Genomic DNA, 22804 nt, shown 5'->3' with positions numbered 1-22804 from the left:
CCAGAGGGAAACGGGATGCCTGATAACCTCCATCCCTTGGTTCCATCTGGTGAATTCTAAGCAAGGACAGCGCATTCAGACATGCAAACCCACAATTGACATTCTGCGAACCCCATTGTCGAATTGTTCGAAGTGTCATGAATTATGGTATCATGCCATCTTTAGGATGGTTCAGGACATGTTAAATTCCGAAAGAATGAAACAGAATGTGGCATAGGTATTTCCATTAAACATTCAAGATACAATTAACTCTTTGGTATGGTTCTTACTGTATCACTCAAATCCTTACTTATCAAAGTTGGTATAAACACAGACAGTTAATTTCAGAAAACTCCATACTGTCTATAATCAAAAGGTAGATATTCTATATAACTAGTATGTACAGGTATTCTTTTTCCACCCCAACATTCATGGTGTCAGAAGTGACCTAGAAAGAACAGACCTCAAATGCTTGGCATAGGCTTTGTCGGAGAACAACATACAAAGACAATTGTATTGTCCCCTTACATAAAGTGCTTTGTCATTTTCTGTATGTTCTTGAGGATTCAAATGAGGCTTTCATCACAATAGGACTATCTAATTCCCATTGTTGTAGATCAAGGCTGTGTGCTCAGAAACAAATAGAAAAGAAAGGATCCGGTATCCAATTGCAGCTCCTGTTCTGTCCTCTGGCAGTGTATAATCTAGCTGCATTCATATTCGTGCTAATCACGACATACTCACAACCACAGAATTACCCATGAATACAATTCATGCTGGTATAATTTTACAATGGGCACTGGCAGTAGCCTATGAAGCCATCTATATAAACTGCACAGATATGCTTACGAGGTACACTCATCCATGGTAAACATATTGTCTTGCTTCCCATGCTTTTGTAGGCCACATGAGGAGTGAGCAACAAAGTGAGGTGCATGCAGTCACCCAAAACACTATATACACTCATTTGTTTGATGGCGGAAATCTGTCTATCTGTGGGGAGTACAGTAAGCAGACAGGACCTCCACGGCAACAGCAGCTGTTTCCACTTTTGTAATGGCTGTAGGATGTCAGCTCATATTCTGGCTGGTAAAGCTGTCACAAATCATTAATCCAGGCCTGTCTGTGGGGCACTCTGTCAAGTCAGTTTGGACATCAGGGCTAGACATAAGGGGCACAGTTTAAACGGATGCTTCACGGTTTCACACCCACATCCGCGTTACCTTCCAGAAAACACCTGACGTTACCCACTGTCTCCTTTGCTTCTGTCAGACTCTGTTATAATTAGCGTTTTGTTCAGTTCATTTGTTATTGTGAGTACTTTCAGTACAACAGAGAGGTTGCTCCGCAACCACGATCTCCTCAAAATATGTTTTAGCTTGCACCCAACGTCAAATCAAAATCAGAAGTACAATGCATTACAAATTGTGTCGACGGAACTCCCAGCTCAACCATTTTTGAGAAGTACAATGTTTATGAAGACCCCTGTACTCAGACTTTGTCTGTCTTGGTGGTCGGGCACACCATACTTTGGAAACTCGGGAACCACACACCGCTCCTGCAGTGGCAAGAAGTACATCAAGAGGCTTAGCTGTAACATTAGTGCTGCATTACATGTGAATTCAGTAGGTTCTGGATGCAACAAGACCGAGACAGAAAAATGCATTGGAGGAGACAGGTTGTGCCCTCTACTGGCTACTAGGAGTGAGAGAGAGAACATATTTGGTTGTTTTCCTGTAATTTGATTGGATATGAATATTTCCATCCATCGTGTTGTATGCTGTACTGTTTGGTGAAGAGTACCAACTTCACAGCAAAGGACTACCGTCAGCACCTTCTGTGGCAGCAATGATGGGTTGTGTGTGGGCAAATGTATTTGTGATATGCAGTTTAGTCTCTAGAACTGTATGTTGGCACAATACAAACAGTGTTGTTTGTAGGCTGTGTTGAAAGTGTGAGCGATTATGCCGTGCTTCAAGGGTATTTTATTTTCATCGATCTTTTTTGCCATCACTGATTATGTGACTTGAGAATCGGAAGAATTTAATAATACAAGAATAGAACCATTTAAGGAAGACATACAGTTTGGATTTCGCTCATAATTGCTTTTCAAATGCTTGCCTTAAAAGCAATTAGAGGAAGGAGTAAAAACACTAAACATCCAGATAATCACACCACCATTACGGCTGCAGTATCTACTTATCTGTTGACCCCTGCTTGCTTCATAGGAATAGGACGTAAGTGTCCACAGTGGAGTGCAGACCTTGGTTTAGTATGTTTTGCATTGAAGTTGTTAGTAATAGGTTGTTTGGTGCAAAGGTCAACCCCAGCGATTTAAACAGGAGTATATTAAGTGATTGACCTAATTAGGATGGATGGCATCATACCACCGCCTTCTTGTGTTGGGCCTCATGTAGAGTAATGTAACTAATTAACTTTGCCTTTTTAAAGAAAAAAAAACTTTTTTTATTGCTTGACCTTTCATTGTGATCCAGTGCAAATTTCAATGCAGAGACTCATCTTCATTGATCAAATTGAGAACACCGGCGTGGGGTTAAAGAGAGGGTGCCAAGGAGTTGCACCACAATTTAAGAGATCCGCAACACTAACTGTGGTGTGTCAACAGGCTTGTGGTTAGCAAAGGTCATTTCATTCATACTGTACATACTGTATGGCCAGGCTTATTTTTTTCCCAAGAAAATTGCCTGTTAGAAAATAACTCTTTCTTACTCACTGTGGACATGGCAAGATATGCACATAGACATACCTTTTTGATTATATGAATGAAAAATGCTTACTGTAATACTTACTTACCCTTACGTGCTACTGTTACTTTAAAATACTAAAGTTCAGTCACGTAATGTTATTTCTGTTAGAGCAAATGTATTTATTTCAACTTAAAAAATTGACTTGTTGTTCATGGATCAGTCTTCTCACAGAGAAGACAGACACAATCCTTTTATTTGTGTTATTTTTTCATTAAAACCTGAGAAGAAACATCAAAGGCAAACTGAAGAAAAATGAATTAATTAACAATGTGGACTGAATGTGTATACAGCAGTCTACATTTGCAAATTACTGTTTACCTCGGAATAAGACACTTATCAGAGCCATGCAGACATCACTGCACACCTCAAAAGAAGTTGTGTTGACACGAGAGAAGAAAATGCATGTCTCCCTCAGACAGAATTATCCACTTCACAGGTATTTCCAGTGTACAAAGGCAGACAGCCAGGTTGGAAAATTAATAGTACCTTTTCTTCCTCTGTTGCCAGAGTTTGTTATTCATATTGTAAAGTTAGCTTTCAAAGAAATGTAGTGAAGAATGCACGCGGTGTTTTGGATGATTGTTCTAACTGTTTCCTTTTAATATCAATTCACTGTTCGATATACACTTTCTGTTCCTCTTCTAGAAGGCTTCTGTCTACGAACACCCTGTACTTTGAATTCCAAGCCAGTCGACTTTCAGAAATGGAAACTCTTTATATGATGTTTAGTTCCTCCCACAGCATTTCAAGAAATTATCTTCAACAGCAGGTTTGACAATGACAATAAATAACATTTCTTTTAAAAAGGCAATAGACTGAATTGTGCAACAACTTTAAATGGTCAATGTTCTACCTTTCTTTTAAAAGGCCTGAAAGAACAGTCCAGTTCAAATTAAATAGATGACTCAGATACAGTAGGCCTACCTGTCAATCTTTTTAGTCCCTCACAAAATGAGTGAAACATGTCAAGTGTTTCCTTAAGCACTGTTCTTATACATATGGTTTGTCCAATATACTAGCCCAGCATTCTCTTAAGGTAGGAAACAGTATGATGTCTGAATACATTGCTAATGGATCATGAATACAAATGTCCAGGGTCACCCAGAAGCAAATTAGTAAATTAGTTTGCAGCTTGCCAAAGAGATGAATGGCCCATACCCAACCTTTCCTAAATCTGTGTTGACTCCCTCAGAGCCGACATAAGTAAATAAATTACACAAATAGCATGGGGTGGGAGTAAGATAATGGAACAAAAGCTACGAATCCAGCTAAAAGATGTCAAATGAAACAATGCTGAACACAACATTCCGTCTGTTATAATCTAGCTTTGTCGTGTAATATTTGTAACTGCAGATAAACCTTCAGTAATAAAGGCTGTTTTAAAAAGACAAGATTATGCTATTGTGATTGCATTCCTTTGGCATTGCTGTCTGAGCTGCAGAGCTGAAATGTAGACAATATCAGACCTTACCAGACACAGATAAAGACAAGTTTGTTCCCTAAAGTAAGGTAAAACATGGATAGCCGTTTCAATATTATGACTGTGTTTTGTTGCGACATTCTTCTTCACTTGTGCTTGACATTTCTGGGTTTGAAAGTGCCTATTACAGCTCAACATTGCCATGTCTCACATGAATTCACATTAACACGTTTCCGCAGAAATGTTTTTTTCTGCTCTCCGCAACTGATGTGGCACTATTATTCTGGTCATGAACAAGCCATCGCAGGTTTAAGACAGAGACAATGCAGAGCCAAGGAAAATTGGCAGATACAAGTAGAAATGTCATACAGGATAGATTCACTCTGGTTACACATATGCAGTAAATTAAAACCCCTGTGGAATTGCATTGCAGTGGAGGCTAATATCATGATTTCAATGACTGGTCCCACTTCCATTATCATGGCATGGTGAAGAAAATTGTTATTGAAGCTGAGGCAGATAAAAAAATGACAGTTAGAGAAGATCTACCTTTCCTCTTTCATTTACTTAAAGAATAAAATAACTGGTAATCAAAATGTTGCAACAGTCACTCACTTGACTAGAGAAACAGATTTTCAGCAAGAGCTTTTTTTGTTTCTTTTTTTTTTGTGGCCAAACTTCGATTTGATTTCGTCTTTCAAAAATGTTGGCTAACACCTACATTACCAATATTGCAGATGCTTGACGGAAAAGGATGGGGGTGGGGCTTCTAGGTTGAGAGAATGTCATAAATCAACATTTACCACTGGCTCTGAGCTATTGACTGATGATTCACTGCTGCATCTCCCTTCACCTTTCAAATGAAACCCAGTGGCAGCGTTGTATGAAACAAACATTTTGCTGATTGACTCAGCATCGAGTCAGAGAGGCAACTGTGATTGCAGAGCCTGTCAAAGTTGGTTAATTGTTTTTTCCCTTTACATTTTGTCATCAGAGTATTAACCTTATACAGACAGTGTCTGAAAGGCACAGGTCAAGTCATATTGTTTAGTTTTTCTATGTGGTCAATGTATATTTCTGGTGGATGAAGATTAAAACCATTTAATAAACTGTAGTCTACATAAAATTCTTTGGAATGGAATTGTTCTGACATACTACAGACCTTAAAGGCTATGCTACAAGAATTCTGCATTTTATCTTGATGAGACAAAAGTGTTTAGTGTGTTTGTGTGTGGTGTCGCCATCATGTAATCATCATAATCCAAACATTTGGATTCACAGCCGTAACTAGTCAGGCAGATTAACTGCATACTCGTAAATCTGTCAGCCTTCAGGCCCAGACGGACCTTCGTTGTCCAGCCTTGGAGGGGTTAATTGGGTCACTTTCGTTAATCACATTAGGGATATTGCCGGAAGAAATATACCTTGCTGAACTCTTGTCTTGATTAGGTCGAACAGGGCCTATGGATTCAATAGCAGCTGGGTTCAAATTGAGTTTAAATTTCTTCTTAAATAGCACCTGTAACTACCTGGGACCTGTGTGGGTCTGTAAGTGTGTCCCCATGCTGTGCCCAAGGTCAAAGGACGAGTAGAGTTTTAATTGAAAATGAAATTGTCTACCTGATGGGTTCAGCTAATTAGCAGAATTAGAGACGAGACTGGAGAGTCTGGGATGGGGCTAATAAAGAGGACAAATCTGTAATGGTAGTTCTGAAAGCCTCTACATGGACAACTAGGCTGTTCTGCAGTGGTATCAGTACACAATTTGGAAGCCAGGTTCCTTCCATTTAGTGGGGCTGCTTTAGCCTGCTAAGCAAGAGTCTAGCCACAGCTTGGACTATGCATATGTGGGTCTAGCAAATGTGCACTAGACTAGCATTGTCGGTCAAATTTCCACCCCAATAACAACTTCAGCTAGTGCTTCTTTTACAACAGTCAACTACACCATCCTAGACATTTCCACACCAGTTAATAATAACGAAATGAAACGTATCAGTGTTTCTGTCTTCCCATGGTGAATAGGAAATTATCATAGAGATGGGTACTGGTCTCTTTATACAGTGAGTCACTCAAAATGTCTTGAAATAGACTTTGGGTATAGTTGCTGGTGATGTCATAGCTAACCGAAAATTGGGGCTGCACTATACTAGGAACTTAAAGTTGTTGCAATGTCCATGCACAACAGCCCCAATGAGTTTGTGACATTTGTGAGAAGTGGCATTAGTGAAGTTGAACCTCGTCCCAATGCCCTCCCTAAGCTCTCTTAATACATCCTGACATTATGGCCCATCCAGGACACCAAGCATGAGACCCGACAGAACACAGGGTTTGTGGGGGTGTTTGGGGGTTAGCAGAAGAGGGATAAACTGTGTGTGTGTGTTTGTGTGTGTATGTGTGTGTGCGTGTGTGTGTGTGTGTGTGTGTGTGTGTGTGTGTGTGTGTGTGTGTGTGTGTGTGGTGATTGGAGACCTTGGGGGCTGGTAGGAACACAAATCAAAAGTGTACAGTGTTAATGTTTGATGTTTGATACTAAAGGCAAAAAAACACATCGGGGTCAATGAGTTCCAGGCAGTCTTGAAAGAACGAGCAGTCAAAGGGGATATTTTCTTTGGCTCTTTCCCTGTGGAATGTTCTGTCCTCAAGAGAATTCCCTTCATCATCGTTGACAAAACCCAATCAGTAGCAACCTACATCCACATAGCATTTTCTTCTTTTGAAACTACTTCATTTCAGCATCTAAAAGTTACTTTGTAAGACAATAATTGAGTTCAGACAGGTGAAGGTGATAATGATAAAAGAACTTCAGAAAAAGGTGCTAACAATATGCACATCAAGGCTCAGCCACTTACTAACAAGAGAATATACGGTTTTAGAAAAGTTAATGGAATGACTGATAATTCAGTCTCTTTATGATTTTATGAAAGATGGATGTGAAGAATATACTGTAAGTGGACTGTGCTTGTTCGGTAGTAATTTAAAATCATCTTATTTTCTTTTGAAACTGTTGATTATACCATTATGTCAAAGTATACTATTCTATTCCTAGACAAAGTTGATAACTGATGTTATGAGGGTTATATGATTTGGAGGCAGGAGGCTTTGCCCTCAATTGTTTCCCATGGTACATAGTGACTAGATAGGAATCCTTTCACCCATACAGCATGTGAATGCTACAGAAGAACACAAGGGGAAAGAAGAAGAATCTTGTCTGATTACTCCGGAGGAATCAAGCTATGTTTGCGGCCCTCTAGATCTCTGACTGTCTGTCTAACTCTTCCTTACTTTCTTTCTGTCTTTCACTATGTTGTTGTGCTGAACCATCAATGCCAGTTCTTTGACAAGTAGACTGCACTCACGGCCCACAACACAAGAACCCACAGACAGAAACATTACCACTAACACCAGCATCTTTTTCTGACTAGTAAATAAGGGTGTCTGTCAGCTGTTCCTTGTGTAGTGGAAGTGATTGAACTAGGTCTGTGTTTGGGGGGGAGAATGGCAGTCAATGTCAAAACGCAGAAATTATCAGATTTATTTGAATACACAGTTTGGATGTTTTTATGTCTGTTAGTGATACATATTCTGATTTACTGTCCTTGGTAGCTGATACAAATATATTAAACATGATAAGGTCGGAAATTTCATGTTTTTTCTTCCTCTGAAAGCCTTAGCTTTTTCAGAATAACCCCTTTTTAGGGCATTTGGTGGACTTATCACTGGGGTATAAATAGGACAAAATTCATTATTCAAGGAGGTTTGAGTGAAAAATTAATACTTGTCCCTTGAGGAACCACTACACCGCCTCAGAAAAGAAAACCTTTAAAGTGTACATGCGTACTGGGACCAGGAGTGCCTGCCCCTCATATTAACCGTTTTACTACACAACACACTGATACAGCAAATCATGGATGCAACCTCTATACAGCTAAACAACTGGTTTACATATAACTTTGCCAGACAGCATTGCCAATACTGTCAATAGGACACATGACTGCTTCAGAGTCAATGCCATATTATTATTCTTTAGGTCACCTTTTTGTGGCCAAAGTGTGTGTGTTTAAGAAGCCATTGTTGTCAGATGTGTCAGGGACAAAAAAAGGGGAAAAAGTAGAAGCAGACACATAGCACAGAACAGATCCCTCCGGGCTAGCAACATAAAAGATAGCAGTTTCCTAGATCCCTCATGCACTGAAATAATGACAGTGGTGTTGGCGACTTGTTTTCTGCCTGCCAGTTAACAGCTGAAAGATGGACTCGGCTGATGCCTTTGTATCCACTTACTATCTGTCTGACCACAGAGGCAATAACAATAATGTATGGCTAAGGGAAAAAGGAGGTAATCATTAATGACTACAAGATATATAGCATATGCAGTGGTGGCACCTTGTTTATTCCACCTCTTCTTCTCCTCTGCTGGGCCCACAGGATGTAGACATGACAGTGAAAGCCGGGGGCAGGCCTTAACATTAATTTGATTCATTCTTGGTTTCCATAGTAATTGGGGCCAACAGGTCAGTCTGATGAATTTTCTAGTCACATGATGCATGATGTTTTGCAACCACATACTAACAATCAGTTTCTATTTGTACATTCAGAGTGTTTGTATCTATGACATTTTTGTTGTTTTGGACCTTTTTGTATACACTGTGGCTGGGTAATGACAATGTATTGTCCTGGCCATATTTTCCAAGGAACACTTAACTTGTTTGGATCAAAAAGCTTCCCTTTTTATCCAGTAGATTGCATATAGAGCTCTTTGTATGCTGCAAAGCTTTTTGAAAAACATCAAATCTATTTGTCAGGTTTGTCTTTATCAACCTATTTCCCATTTTTCACCTGAAAGTTTCATGCTTGCTCTCTCTGAGAAATTACGAAATATGGAGATTTAATACGTTCATATGTCTGCAATGAATTTTCACGGAGGCATATCTCTTTATGCTCACCCCTTGGTAAATATGCATTTATGTATTACTTCTTTCTAGTCTGCAACACACACCTACACAATAGCAGTACCCTCAACAAGCTCAGAAAGTCTATCCCAGATGAGTCCTCTTCAGCACTCTCTGCGTCGTTGCGGTGATCAGTGCTGATTGCTGATTGTTATGGTGTTTGCACCTCTCATCTATTCAGCCCATGCTGTGTGTTTGGCCAGCGTTGATTGTGTTGATGTTGACACCGACGGCTGGGCGGCTGACAGAGGTTCAGCCCATCCTGAAGACAAGACTAGCCTTCAGACATAATGAAGGAGATGCAATCAGGACCATCACGACCAAACGGAAAAAAAGTCAAGTGGCAGGAATAAAGCTTGTCCGCAATTTGTCTTCAAATCATTTTTTCCCTCACTGTCCTTCTGTTTCTGTCTCTATCTCTCTCTCTCCCCTCTGTATCCCTATCTTTCTCACTCTCTCAACTTTTTTGTTGACAGAAATGGTGGTTATGGTGTCACTGTAGTCTCTGGCTTTGGATGCTATTCATTAAGAAGCCTTAGAAAGTTAGCATAGGAGGTGGGTGTAGTGCAGTAGATGGGTACATTTACATTCAATTAAACCTATAAGTTGTGTTAGGTTTGTTGGTGTTTGACAGAGGATGGAAGCTTCAACCCGCAACATATATTTAATCAAGAGTAACAAAAAGAGAGAAAAGTGTTTGACACTAGGTGTTCAGGAGAACCTTTCTTTCTTTGTGCACTTTGTCCTTTCTCTCTACTTTGTTATTTGTTTGGGTGTTTTAATCTCAGCCAAGTCAATAATATTCTTTGTTGTCTGAAATTGTGTGTCGGGAAAAAAAAGTACCTCCTCTTTCTGTTGAATGTACCTGTCTGTGACTTTTCTCTCCCAGAGTCCCAGATAAAGTAATCATTAGATGTTGTTTTCTACCTGCAATTACTTTCAGTTACAACGGGTCAAATGGGAGAGAATAAAGGAAGGGGAGAGAAGGGGACAGAGAGCAGACAAGGCTAGATGGATTGCAGCAGTGGAACTGTATGGGTCCCACAAGTACTGATAAATACGTATGCTGCTCTGAGACCAGCCATTGTGAGGAGAGCCTCGACAAATGCATCAAACGTAATTAGTTCAGAGTATATATGAATGACCTTTTTTGCTCTTATCTCAGGCACATTGTCTTCTTTAAAGGACCCCATTCATTATAGGCACCTCTATTTGTTTTGGAAATGTGGAAAGAGGGACAATGAAAAAGAAATTCTGTGGGGCCTCAAGCTTTTACGGTTTTCTGTTCTGAGTGGCTGAGTTGACTTGCTCAAGTGAATGTGTGTCATGGAACTTCTTCCACTGCATTATTTTAGATGTCCTTATACAGTGTCATTCCTATCTGGATGTAAATCCCTCTCACTCAGACCAGTGACACTGTCAAATGCCTCCAGAGCACACGTCATTGGAATGCGTCATCATTGAATCACCATGGATTTTATCGTAATTTCATCAAGTTGTCAAGACCTTGATCTCCTCACCTCAGAATAGTTCTTATAGATCATAACGCATGTCACCTTCCGCAGTGCATGGGGTCTTTGACCTCAGTGGCATAGCCAAACCCTCTTTCCAACAGCAGCGTTTTATTGCCACAATTGAATATTTACTCTCACCTGCCCTTGTCACCATTGACAAGGACAGCGCTTGTCATCCCATATTGCTTCCTGTAAGATTATAGTCCTCTTTTGGGGGGGTGAAAACCTGAAAATGTATGAAATCTGTGTTAAATTGTTTTAGCAGGATTTTGTGTTATTAATTTCAATTGTAACTCACTCGTGTCTGCAGGCCAGAACCACACAGAAAGAACCAGCGTATACATGAACTAGTACCTCTACAACACACCATGCGTGATGATTATACAGTGCCCTCCAAAAGTATTGGAACAGTGAGGCGAATTCCTTTATTTTTGCTGTAGACTGAAAACATTTGGGCTTGACATCAAATAATGAACGTGAGACCAGAGATCAACGTTTCAGCTTTTATTTCCAGGTATTTACATCAGGATCTGATGCACAACTAAGAAAATATCACATTTTGTTTGAATCCACCCATTTGTCATGTGAGCAAAAGTATTGGAACAGATATACTTAAAACATATTTAAGTGAATAAGACTTAATATTTAGTTGCAAATCCTTTGCTTTCAATAACTGCAGCAAGTCTGTGACCCATTGACGTCACCAAACTTTTGCATTCTTCCTTTTTGATGCTTTCCCAGGCTTTCACTGCAGCCTCTTTCAGTTGTTGTTTGTTTTGTGGGGTTCCTCCCTTCAGTCTCCTCTTAAGCAGGTAAAATGCATGCTCTATAGGGTTTAAGTCTGGAGATTGACTTGGCCAGTCTAATACCTTCCATTTCTTGCCCCTGATGAACTCCTTTGTTGTTTTGGCAGTGTGTTTTGGGTCGTTATCTTGCTGCATGATGAAGGCTCTGCCAATCAGTTTGGTTGCATCTTTCCTTAAATTGGCAGACAAAATGTTTCTGTAGACTTCCGAGTTCATTTTGCTGCTGCCATCATGTGTTACATCCTCAATGAAGATTAATGAGCCCGTCCTAGAAGAAGCCATGCAAGCCCAAGCCATGACATTACCTCCACCGTGTTTCACAGATGAGCTTGTGTGTTTGGGATCATGAGCAGTTCCTTTCTTTCTCCAAACTTTAGCCTTTCCATCACTTTGGTAAAAGTTAATCTTTGTCTCATCAGTCCATAAAACTTTGTCCCAGAATTTTTGAGGTTCATCTCTGTACTTTTTGGCAAATTCCAGCCTGGCCTTCCTATTCTTCTTGCTAATGAGTGGTTTGCATCTTCTGGTGTAGCCCTTGTACTTTTGTTCATGAAGTCTTCTGCGAACAGTAGATAGTGATACCTTCACTCCTGCCATCTGGAGGTTGTTGCTGATCTCACTAACAGTTGTTTTAGGGTCTTTCTTTACAGCTCTCACAATGTTTCTGTCATCAACTGCTGATGTTTTCCTTGGTCTACCTGTTCGACGTCTGTTACTTAGTACACCAGTAGTTTTCTTCTTCTTCAGGACATTCCAAATGGTTGTACTGGCTATGGCCAATGTTTCTGCAATGGCTCTGATTGATTTTCCATCTTCTCTAAGACTCACAATTGCTTGTTTTTCACCCAAAGACAGCGCTCCGGTTTTCATGTTGTTTTCACCTCTGAATACAGTCTGCATAGACAAAACCTATCTTACCCAATCTGAACCTGAGTGTAGACATTCAGTGGTATTTATTGATTGAATAATGTATGTAATAGGACACACCTGGGCAACAAAACACACCTGTCAGTCATATGTTCCAATACTTTTGCTCACGTGACAAATGGGTGGGTTCGAACAAAAAGGTGATATTTTCTAATTTGTGCATCAGATCCTGATGTAAATACCTGGAAATAAAAGCTGAAACGTTGATCTCTGGTTTCACATTCATCGTTTGATGTCAAGCCCAAATGTTTTCAGTCTACAGCAAAAATAAAGGAATTGGCCTCACTGTTCCAATACTTTTGGAGGGCACTGTACATGTTCATGCTGAAACCATATGTCTTCTCAAAGCTTGGTAATCATTGAATGTATCATGAAACCACATGAATCCGGAACCCAACGTTTTAAACAATCATGAAAGTGACTGAAATAGGAACACTAAGAGAGAGAGAGTGAGAGAAGGAAAGTGTATCATGTAATACAGTAGGTGGCCTATCTGTGATGTATTTGCAGAGATTTAGCTATTCAAGTCACCATGCTTGGTACATGCAGCATAATGAAAATGTCATCTTGACTATTCTGGATTGGCTGTGAGGTTAAATATCCCCATTGTTATTAATGACCTTTCATTTGCCTATCCAGATGCTGAATTTGAGTGGGTGTTAGGCAATGTAAAGTGATAAAGTCTTTGTAATTACAAATTCAATTATTTCCTTTCAAAATTCATTGTTTTTGACAGAATGTGATTCCGTTAATCGCTGGTGAGTGTTTCTTTCTCCGACACACAACCAAAGCCTGTCTACATTGTCATTTAGCAGACGCTCTTATCCAGAGCAACTTACAGTAAGTACAGGGACATTCCCCCCGAGGCAAGTAGGGTGAAGTGCCTTGCCCAAGGACACAACGTCCTTTGGCACAGCCAGGAATTGAACCAGCAATTACTGATTACTAGCCTGATTCCCTAACCGCTCAGCCATCTGACCTCCCCTGTCTAACCCGAGTACTTGCATATTTGACATTTCACAACTAAAGTAAGTATAACAACGTCTAACATTTACACGTACTTTTCATCCCATTACACGAAATACCTTAGAAAACAATCTCTTCTTGTTGAACTTGAACCACCTGACATTGACAGGAATGTTGAGGCGTGTAAAGGTTTTCTTTATGACTCTCAAATGTCAGGGAGAACCTGCCATGTTATGTTGTTAGCCATGCTTTAGAGTGAAACAGCATAGTCTTGAATACAAAGTATCTGCTTCAATAAAGTTATTCCCATGTCTCACCTTAGACACTTGCTAGTTAAAAGAATGCATTTTATGTTATTTCAATAGAATACAAGGAATTTAAATGAAGCAATCAAATGGTAATGACAATTTGATTATGACTGTACAAGACATACAGCAGGAAAGTTGTTGCTGTCAGAACACAGTCAGTATCTTCATTAACTTTACTACCTAACTGTGTTCATGGAATCTAATGTCCTAAATCCATGCAATTATCTATTTGATTAGCAATAATGAGTTGGTGCATGCAAACATGATGAGTTGAATTATGGTATGTGTGCAAGTCTTAATGTGAATCTCATCAAGATGTAACTAGCTTTGAGGGTAAATAGCTTGTCGTTTTAAATATCCCTGTCAGGGACCTGATATGACAGCTTAAAATGCTCTTTGTTAACAAGCTCCAGTAATGTGCAGGTATAGTTTTCAATGTAAAAAAAAGCCCAATGAATACAATTATTGACTTGATTTATTATTGGTGTAACTGTATAGTGTAGGAAAGGTACTATAGATAGATAAAGCAAAATTTTCCTTATATCAAAAGTAGACAGTACTAATCCTTTTGGGATTTATTATGGGGTGTCTTACTCTGATGATGACATTGTTTCAGACCTACAGTACAGTAACAGTACACGTCCACTAATGCACGGACTACCATGCACCATGTTATCAGTAAACTTGCATTTGCTTGGATAAATGTGCTGTGTTGATCCTCGACACATTGCCTGACTGTCCTTATGGTGCTGAAACTCAACAGAGCATAAATATTTGCCCATCCTTTGGCAACTGTTTCATACGGTTCTTCTTCTTTACACATAGACGCTTGAAGAATGTCTATCTGCCACAGACTTTACTGTGGAGAACAGAAGGTCAAAAGAAGGTGGATGCAGCAGTGTTCAATAGCTAGTTTGGCTCGGCTATGTGTCGATGTTGCAGAACAAGGTTGCCATGGGCTACTTCTGTGGGATCACCTTGCCGAAGACCTTAGATCCACTTGTAGTCAGGAACTGTGCCACACGGAAGTGTAGACTAGAGAAACACAACAAATATGGATAGTGTATTGTTCTATTATCTCACAAAGACTTCACAGGTCTTGTAATTTCATATTTACAGTTTTAAGGGATTGGTGATGTTAATTGTGTTGACAGCGACTCACCTCTGAAAGAGTAGTTAGCCACCATGAACGCTGAGACAAACAAATTGCTGGCATGAACACTAAACATGCTGGCGGAGTCATGTTGTAGGACAATGGTACAGTAGGAGACATCCCACCCTGTAATCATTTTAGATAAAGCGGATGATTCAGATTCAAACCATTAGGGTTTGTGTTCTGCCATGGAATCTTTTATACAAACGATCTTCTGAAAGGGACAGAGAGGCCTTCACAGCTACGTGGGATCAGTGGCATCAGCATGGTACGCTTCCTCACAAAAGCTCCACGGGGGTAATGTTATTTGCCCTGAATACAAAAGGCACTTAGGCAGCGTCAGAAGGAGCGGTTCGCCTCTGGTTGACGAAAGCAGCCGGTGCTGTCAGCAACATCAGTCAAGCGATCGTCCCAGTGGAGTAGTGACTGATACAGACTAGGCTACATCTCTTTGGAAGCTGTTTTAATGTGAAATATCACTTGCAAAAATAGAAGCACTTCTGGCTGTTGACACAGTTAGCCTGACAGCCCATGTTGCAAGTTCGTGGCGTTTGCACCTGGGGAAGCTCCGTAGCCCCAGACACCTTTCACGTATTATGTAATTACAGACAATCACTTTGCTTTGTACTGATAACGTAATGTCCTTTAAGGGAAAAAAAGTGCTCTTGTTGCCCCCCCAAAAAATCATGAAGTTCTGTATGTGCTTGTGTGCGTGCCTTGGTGTGTTTGTGGGTGCAATGGTTTGCTGGACAATATGTGCAGTGTAATAATGAGGGAATTTTGATGTTGAAAAATGCTATGGAAACACAACAACAGCAGAAACCTCAGAAAGATTGAGTCAGGGAATATTAAGGACTTGGCTAAGGCTAATTGTGCTTGCTCAGAGAAGGGTGAGAAGCATCATTTTAGCCTTAATGAAGGTAGTGACCCTCTGAAAGGTGACACATTTACCGCTCCACAGATTTACACACACAGGGGCTCAAAAGGCTGAGTTCAATATGGAGAGGACATCATGTGGAGACTCCAAATATATCCTGGATAATTTATATCAGGTGGCTCATTTTCAGCTGTTGTTTTCCTAATTAAAATACATTGCTTTTGTACTGCTCAGACTGCAATTACAGTGTTTCACTGTAACATGACAATACCAGCATATGCTTTAATTTGTAGACTGCTTTTTTGCCGCAATGTACAAAAAAATATACAAACTAGTTAGTTTTATAGACTTTAAAAAACAATAAACACAGTGGAAGGAAAAAATCTCTTCAAATGACTGGGGAATATAATTAAACAGAGCATGCACAACTTGTAATGGAGGGAACTCATAGGCCTAGGACCATTCAATTATTGATTGCGTTCTTACTTATGCAAATATGCTAAATTATTTCTATGTGACAGCTTGAAGCTGAAACCTAGAGGAATGATGTGATGTTCAAGCAAGGACCTCTCTTTTCTTAGGCGGATAGGAAACATAACACTGTGGGCTTCTATTTGCCTTGGTGCATACTGTTTTACATTCTAATTATCTGAGTTGACAGGCTTTATTGCTTGGGCTCAATGGTGAGGCCTCTTCCTAGACTCATTTCACATGTGTTGTCAGCGAAGGCATAATGAGATAAGATAGTTTGAGTGCCTTGCTTTCCAGTCCTCTCCTCTGAATGCAAATCAAATACAGTCCTCATAACTATATTTGTTGTACCTCAAATGTCAAAAACGCTAACACGAATTCGAGAGAGGCAGGGCTTGGTTGTGATACGGTCATCTTTAGTGTTTGAGTTATCTTAATTGACCAGATTTATCTCAAAGTCAAACGAGATCTGAGGAAAAGCAAGGCGTGTCATGATGACAGGGTTAAAAACAAACAACAATTTGTTAATGTTCATTAAATATTTAATACGGTGAGGACAATCGCAGACACAAACAACAGAGACAGTTTTTTTCTAGCTTTAATTAAGCTACAGGGAATTCATTGCATATTGTAGGTAAACAGTTGGAGCCATGGGAATACCAATGAAAATTAAATGTTCTGGTGGTGTTTTTGTCATTTCAAGATGAATCAAACATTTATTACAGCCTTTCGTTTCTCTAATAGGTTGACATTTGCAGGTCAGCCTCAAATAAGTGTGTAACTTTATTCTATCAACTTTTGTATTTCATTTTGGTGATTCCCCTCATTCCCTATCCCTCTTTGGCTTTTCATCTCATAACAGTTTATCCCAATGACAGCAGTGTACTTTAGTGTGTGTGGGTGTTTTTTAGTTTCAATGTGTTTTCTCATTTTTCTCAATGTATTCCTGTTTTATTACACAGTTAACTAAGCTTATCTCTGTTCTTGCTTATTTTTTCTCGTTTCCTAATTGCCTTTGCAGCCATTGAAGTGAACCTGCAGAAAGCCTTGGCAGAAGCCTCAGAGACCTGCACCCAGGAATGTCTGATCCTTGGCCACTCCGACAGCTGCTGGATGCCCCCAGCCCTGACCCAGTTCCAGACGTCCACCACCACCATCACCCTGCCTTCCTTCGGCTTCCAGCAGAGCTGGGCTCGAGGAGGCAAGATGGACGGGCGTCACACCTTAGGCCGGTCAGTACCCAAGGACGATCTGGACAAAGGAATCAACCGTCCGCAGTTCTACAACACGTTGGAGAGACACTGCACCAGCAAGAAAGCGGAGCCAGTCAAGGTCATACCTCTGGCCAGCTTCACTTCACCTGGACAGCAGACTTCTCCTTCCTCCACTGGGGGCAGCGCCTCCTTCATGCACGAGCACCAGTTGTAAGGTCAGCAGTGACGTCAACTCCACCATGTAAACTGTAAGGCTCTACACATCCGCAGTGACATGTCTCAGATATTCTGATTAGTGTGTGTGTTTGTGTTTGAGAAACAAATATGGACAAAACATTTACTTGCTCTGTGTTGCATAAGAAGAGAGCTTGATGCTGGTTGTTAAAAAATATATAGTGCAAAAAAACATGGAATAAATATAAAAGACAAACCATTGAAAGGAAAATCTAAATATGAAATCCAATGTATGTACATTGTATAAATGGTAGTTCTATACCAAAGTAGTGTCTTTGCAGAAAAGATGAGAAAACGTAATATCTCCCAGTTTGATAGTTCACAGATCCAGTAAAAGGATGTTTTGCATCATGTGTATTGGAATTGGCTTGGAAGACATATTGTCAAACAATTGACTATGTCCAGATTATCAAATGCAAATGCAGTGTTTTCTTGTTGAGTGAGCTGGAGCTGGCTTCATGTTATTTGTGAACACCAGGTGAATGGTGCATCTATCCACATTTCTGGTGACATATTGCTTAGCATATTCAGTAAGACAAGTGACTCAAATTCTTCTGGTGATCCAACATATGCAGGCTACTTCTCCTGTCTTGTGTGAATGGGTCTGCCTGTCAGTGGGACTGCAGATGGCCCAAAATTGCTGAACTAGGCCAACAGTAAAAATTCACTACAACAATATAGGCTAGAATTCAAACAAACCTGCCATAGCGATGTTTACTTATTTATTTACGTGCTGAAGTGGAGGTGCATAACTGTCAATGGAAGCCAATAGTGGTACAGTGACATTTCATCTTAAATTCTCATACAGTTTTTTTAATTGGTCTTGGGAATAAATAAAAAACTAACCAATGTTACCGCATGAATACTGCAACATAACTTTCATAAGCCATAGTCGTACATAAAAATAATGTTTTGTGTGTGGATCTTGAACACCCTCTATCCCAGCCCCACTGCCACTTCTGTGGGATGAGACGTGTTCCTCAGATGTTTGGCGTACGGTTGTTGCTACTCCTCTGACACTCCCACATCCCTACTATGTTAAGAACCTGCTCATTTTCAACATTATCTCATTAGGCAGCCTTGAAAACCATAGACAGATGTGCAGCAGAGCAAGCTTGAGTTTTTTTTCTTTTTTGGTTTTCAACAGTCTCTCTCTCTCTCTCTCTCTCTCTCTCACTGTACTATACAATTTATGCATCATAACAAATGCTATAAAGCCAATTATGAAAATCTCCCAGCAGTCTAATTACCTTGATGTGTAATCTCCATAGTTCTCATAGTTTTGGTTGACGACTATGAACACCCGTCTACCATTACGCAAATGAAAGGCTACAGAAGCTGCCTTAGAAATAACACTTTATTTGTTTTCCTTTGAGAAGCTACAGCTCATATCACCAGCTAGTGCTAAAGCTAACAAGCATTCTCAGATTCATCTTATATCATACTTAAGGTGTTGACTTATTGCTTTCGCTAAATACTAGTGTGTGTATAATCGATGTACAGTTGCTACAATTGCAATTCTATGGCAATCCATACCAAATGTTTTCCTTCAATGTCCAATTAAAGTATAGAATATAGATTTGTTGCGGATTCATTTTGACTGTCATAGGAAATAAAAATACAAAAATGAGTTTGATTATCTGTAACATCCCAAAAGAAGGCAAAATATGAAACATACACGCTCAGGTCAAAGTTCCGTCAACCTAAAAAGGAGCACTAACATATTCCCATATATAACAGTATGCAAATGTCAAGGTTATGGCAATTGTGAATTTAATGAATCCTCAAATTAAATGGTGGTCATATCCCTGATCTTGAAATCTATTTTAAATTCATTCACCAAATCTTTCTTCATTTTTGTAGTTTTCTTTTACATTTAGTCTTTCTGTGGCTTGTGGATTAAACCTGTTTCACCATCTGGTATTTGAAGACACGACACATCTAATCAAGGCGAACAAATATAAAGATGGAGACTTTGTCAAAATAAAATGATATTATGCAAATCCACCACAAGGCACTTTTCCCATTTATAAACTGGCAGGGCGATCATGCACACCTGTCTTTGGTAAAGTGTGAGGGAAGCATCTCAATGTTGTTTGAAAAACTATTGCTTTGAGTTATGTTTTTAAAACACTAAACACTTTAACGCCCATAGCAAATGACACAAAACACAATACAGCAGAAAAGAGGGCGGCAGCAAAGACATTCTAATTGATATTAGACAAAAATTAATTAAAATATAAAAATAATATCTTTAAATAATTTAAGCATCAATCATGTTACGTTGTACTGATATAGTATTTATAAGTACTGTGATTACTGATAATTGTACTTGGATAAACACAAATCAATTACTTAAAATGAACTTTTGCTTGGATAGATATTTTAAGAGGAAAAAACAAGTGTATCTAACAATTAAGACATACTGTCACCATACACTAACTGACTTTATCTAAACACACAATATACCATGTCAATTTAATGTCATTTAAAATAATAACTTCATTCTTTTTTTAAGCAACATTCAGATGTTTTCAATAGTAGACAATTGCATGAATGTAGAAACTTGGAAAGGAGATTATCTTGGATGTTTTCATAATAGATAGCTTGATTATGTTACTTGGAATCCACGTGTATCTCTTCATCCATGATCTTTTCGAGTAAGAGATATCAGGCATTTCTTGAAAACATCATGAAATATAAAGATGTATTGATCTTGTAGAGAGGGACACTGCTTTAATGCAGTTTCACTTTGTGCCAAAGGTTTCCCTTTTGAACCAAAAAGGAAGGGAGTGAGACCAAACATTCTGAGTAATGAGTTGCTTCGTAGAAGTATCTACGCAGTATATGCATGATAATGGTAATTTACCCAATTTTGTACCTTTTTAGAACCCAGCACCATGACCATAGTGATACTGTAGGAAAAATGTTGATTGGATATTACTTTTCTATTGACCTATGTTATCTACGGAAAGCAATGTTAGTTTGTTGATTCATACACTTTTTTTTTCATTGGAATCATCCTACATTACCATTTGCATGCATCAGTGCTTTTCTTTGATTCTTACAAGTGTTTAGTATCAGGTGGTTTGTGTGTAGTAAAGAAAACATACCCCTTCTGAGGCAAAGATTTGTGAAAGTCACACACAAATGAATCTGCTTCAACCTTACAATGAGTTGGATGTATAAACACACAAAGGGAGAACTGCATCAACTTGGTAAACAAATGTATATAGCTGTATCCAATAAAACAAGATGGCAAAATAAAAAGGATAAACACATTCTTGTGAAATCCTATAATCACCTGAATTCTGTTTGCATTGATAAAGGCAAACACAAGTGAAAACATTTCTAACAATGAGACGACAATCTCTGTTGTAATGTAAATGGATACAATACAGTATGCATATATTGGGGAGTATCTGATTGTGAGAGTGTGTGCGCGCATTGTGTGTGCATGTATGTATACTGGCATGGACTTTGCCAGAACATTGTATGTACACACATGTATCTTGTATATAATCTATAGGAAATACCTGCTATATAATATATATGCTTGTAAAGTCATCAGTGAGTATAGGTCAAGGTTGCTTTGAGAGAAAGCTTATATGCTTGCCAGCAGTACAATATTGATCAATGAAGCTACAGTATGTGTTGTCATGCCTTTGTAAAATATCCCATAAAAGAATATGTGAAAAAAAAGACATTTCATATGATGAAATGATTTTTCTTGTCATTGACTTTCACTTGAAACATTAAATATTCAGTCTTCAATGTATGGTTGGACTATCCTTGTTCGGTTTGCGAATTGGTGTCCAGTCTTTTCAAGGACACAAACATATAAACACACATACAGGCACACAAACACAGGCACACACACAAGATCAAGCTCTTTTTTAGTATGCCTACATGCAAACTTTATAGGATGGCTTTTATAATGCACAACAAACAGCAACCAGTACGTCAGCATTAATTAGCCAAATTTGACTTACATTTGAATTATGTACATTTCCCTTGCATAAACTGTAGATGTAATAAATTCTGAAAGACTGTCATTGCAGAAATAACATAACAGAAACACCTTTTCTGCAATATTAGTTAATGGGCAATATCACTGGCTCATAGCCTAGGGAAAACTAGGGTGCGATACAACACCTGTGTTGTTTGAGCTCCATGCTCATTCAATATAAACATACGTAACCATTTGAGAAAAGCCCAACTTACGATCATGTGTACAGCACTACAAGAGTATGATACGTAACATGGTGTCTCTTTACTAACTTATTGAATGAATTACGTCTGTGTGTCATTGTACTGTGCTGTTTTGAATTGTGTTTCCAACATATCTTTGTACCCAGGAAACATGCGACAATAGACCTTTGGGATTTCTTTACCCAAAGTTTATTGTGATGACCGGCTCCTCTTCAAATTATGACAATACACACATATGCTTGAGCAGAATTCCAGTACAGGTAGGATGTAGAGTGAATTTGGAGTGACATTCATACTACACTCTTTCTGTTCATCCGCTAACGAGCTAAATTGGTATTCATTATAAGCCTACTTAGTTCTCAAGGTGTCATCTGTCTTGGAAACAGGCAAACATATCGAGATTGTCAAACAGCACATTCATTTCAAATGGTAATTATACTGGCCATCAGGTACCTTGAGGCTGTTTAGTCAACAGCAGGATACTAATTACTATAAGATGACCTTTGGAATAATATCTGGTGAATAATTCATAATTGCGGAAATTGCTTTGGAGACATGAGAACGACATGCAGGGGACACACAAGTGTACACTGAATATTCGGCAGAACGGTTCAAAGTATTCCCAATCTACATCTCCTTCTTCATTTCGTCTGAACTGCAAGCCTTAAAATGGTCAAAGATTGTTTGTTTGTTTTCATTCTTGAAACCACATTGTAAGATATGACAATTACATCAGAGACCATTTGTAAAAAAAATAATAAATTATTTATAAAACATGAACTAAAGGGGACTGATTTGTAAACTGACCAGTTCTAAACTGACTTTTTTTAGCACAGACTTTTAGATCTGTAACTATTATTGTCCCTGCAGGCCAAAAACAGTGTACGGGTACATAATTTCACCTGAGGAAATTAAGCAAAGTGAAGGTTCATTTTAAGAAATTCTAAAAACAACCAACATACTACCCCATAATAAAAATGATACATTTATGTATAACATCATGTAC

At 39.0% G+C, this 22804-nt stretch overlaps 1 protein-coding gene across 1 annotated transcript in view; it reads left to right on the top strand.

Moving 5' to 3' along the window:
• pcdh11 (protocadherin 11) overlaps positions 1-21259 on the top strand; it is a 113400-nt gene extending 92141 nt beyond the window's left edge. The window contains exon 7 of the mRNA XM_047023844.1: positions 17160-21259. Coding sequence (XP_046879800.1) covers positions 17160-17566 — 407 coding nt within the window. The 3' untranslated portion in view covers positions 17567-21259. The remainder of the gene's footprint in view (positions 1-17159) is intronic.
• Positions 21260-22804: the final 1545 nt, after the last annotated feature.

The sequence above is a fragment of the Hypomesus transpacificus genome, chromosome 1 (genome assembly GCF_021917145.1).
Source record: "Hypomesus transpacificus isolate Combined female chromosome 1, fHypTra1, whole genome shotgun sequence".
Taxonomy (NCBI): Eukaryota; Metazoa; Chordata; class Actinopteri; order Osmeriformes; family Osmeridae; genus Hypomesus; species Hypomesus transpacificus.
Note: the sequence above shows the minus strand (reverse complement) of the source record. Positions and strands in the feature narration are given on the sequence as shown.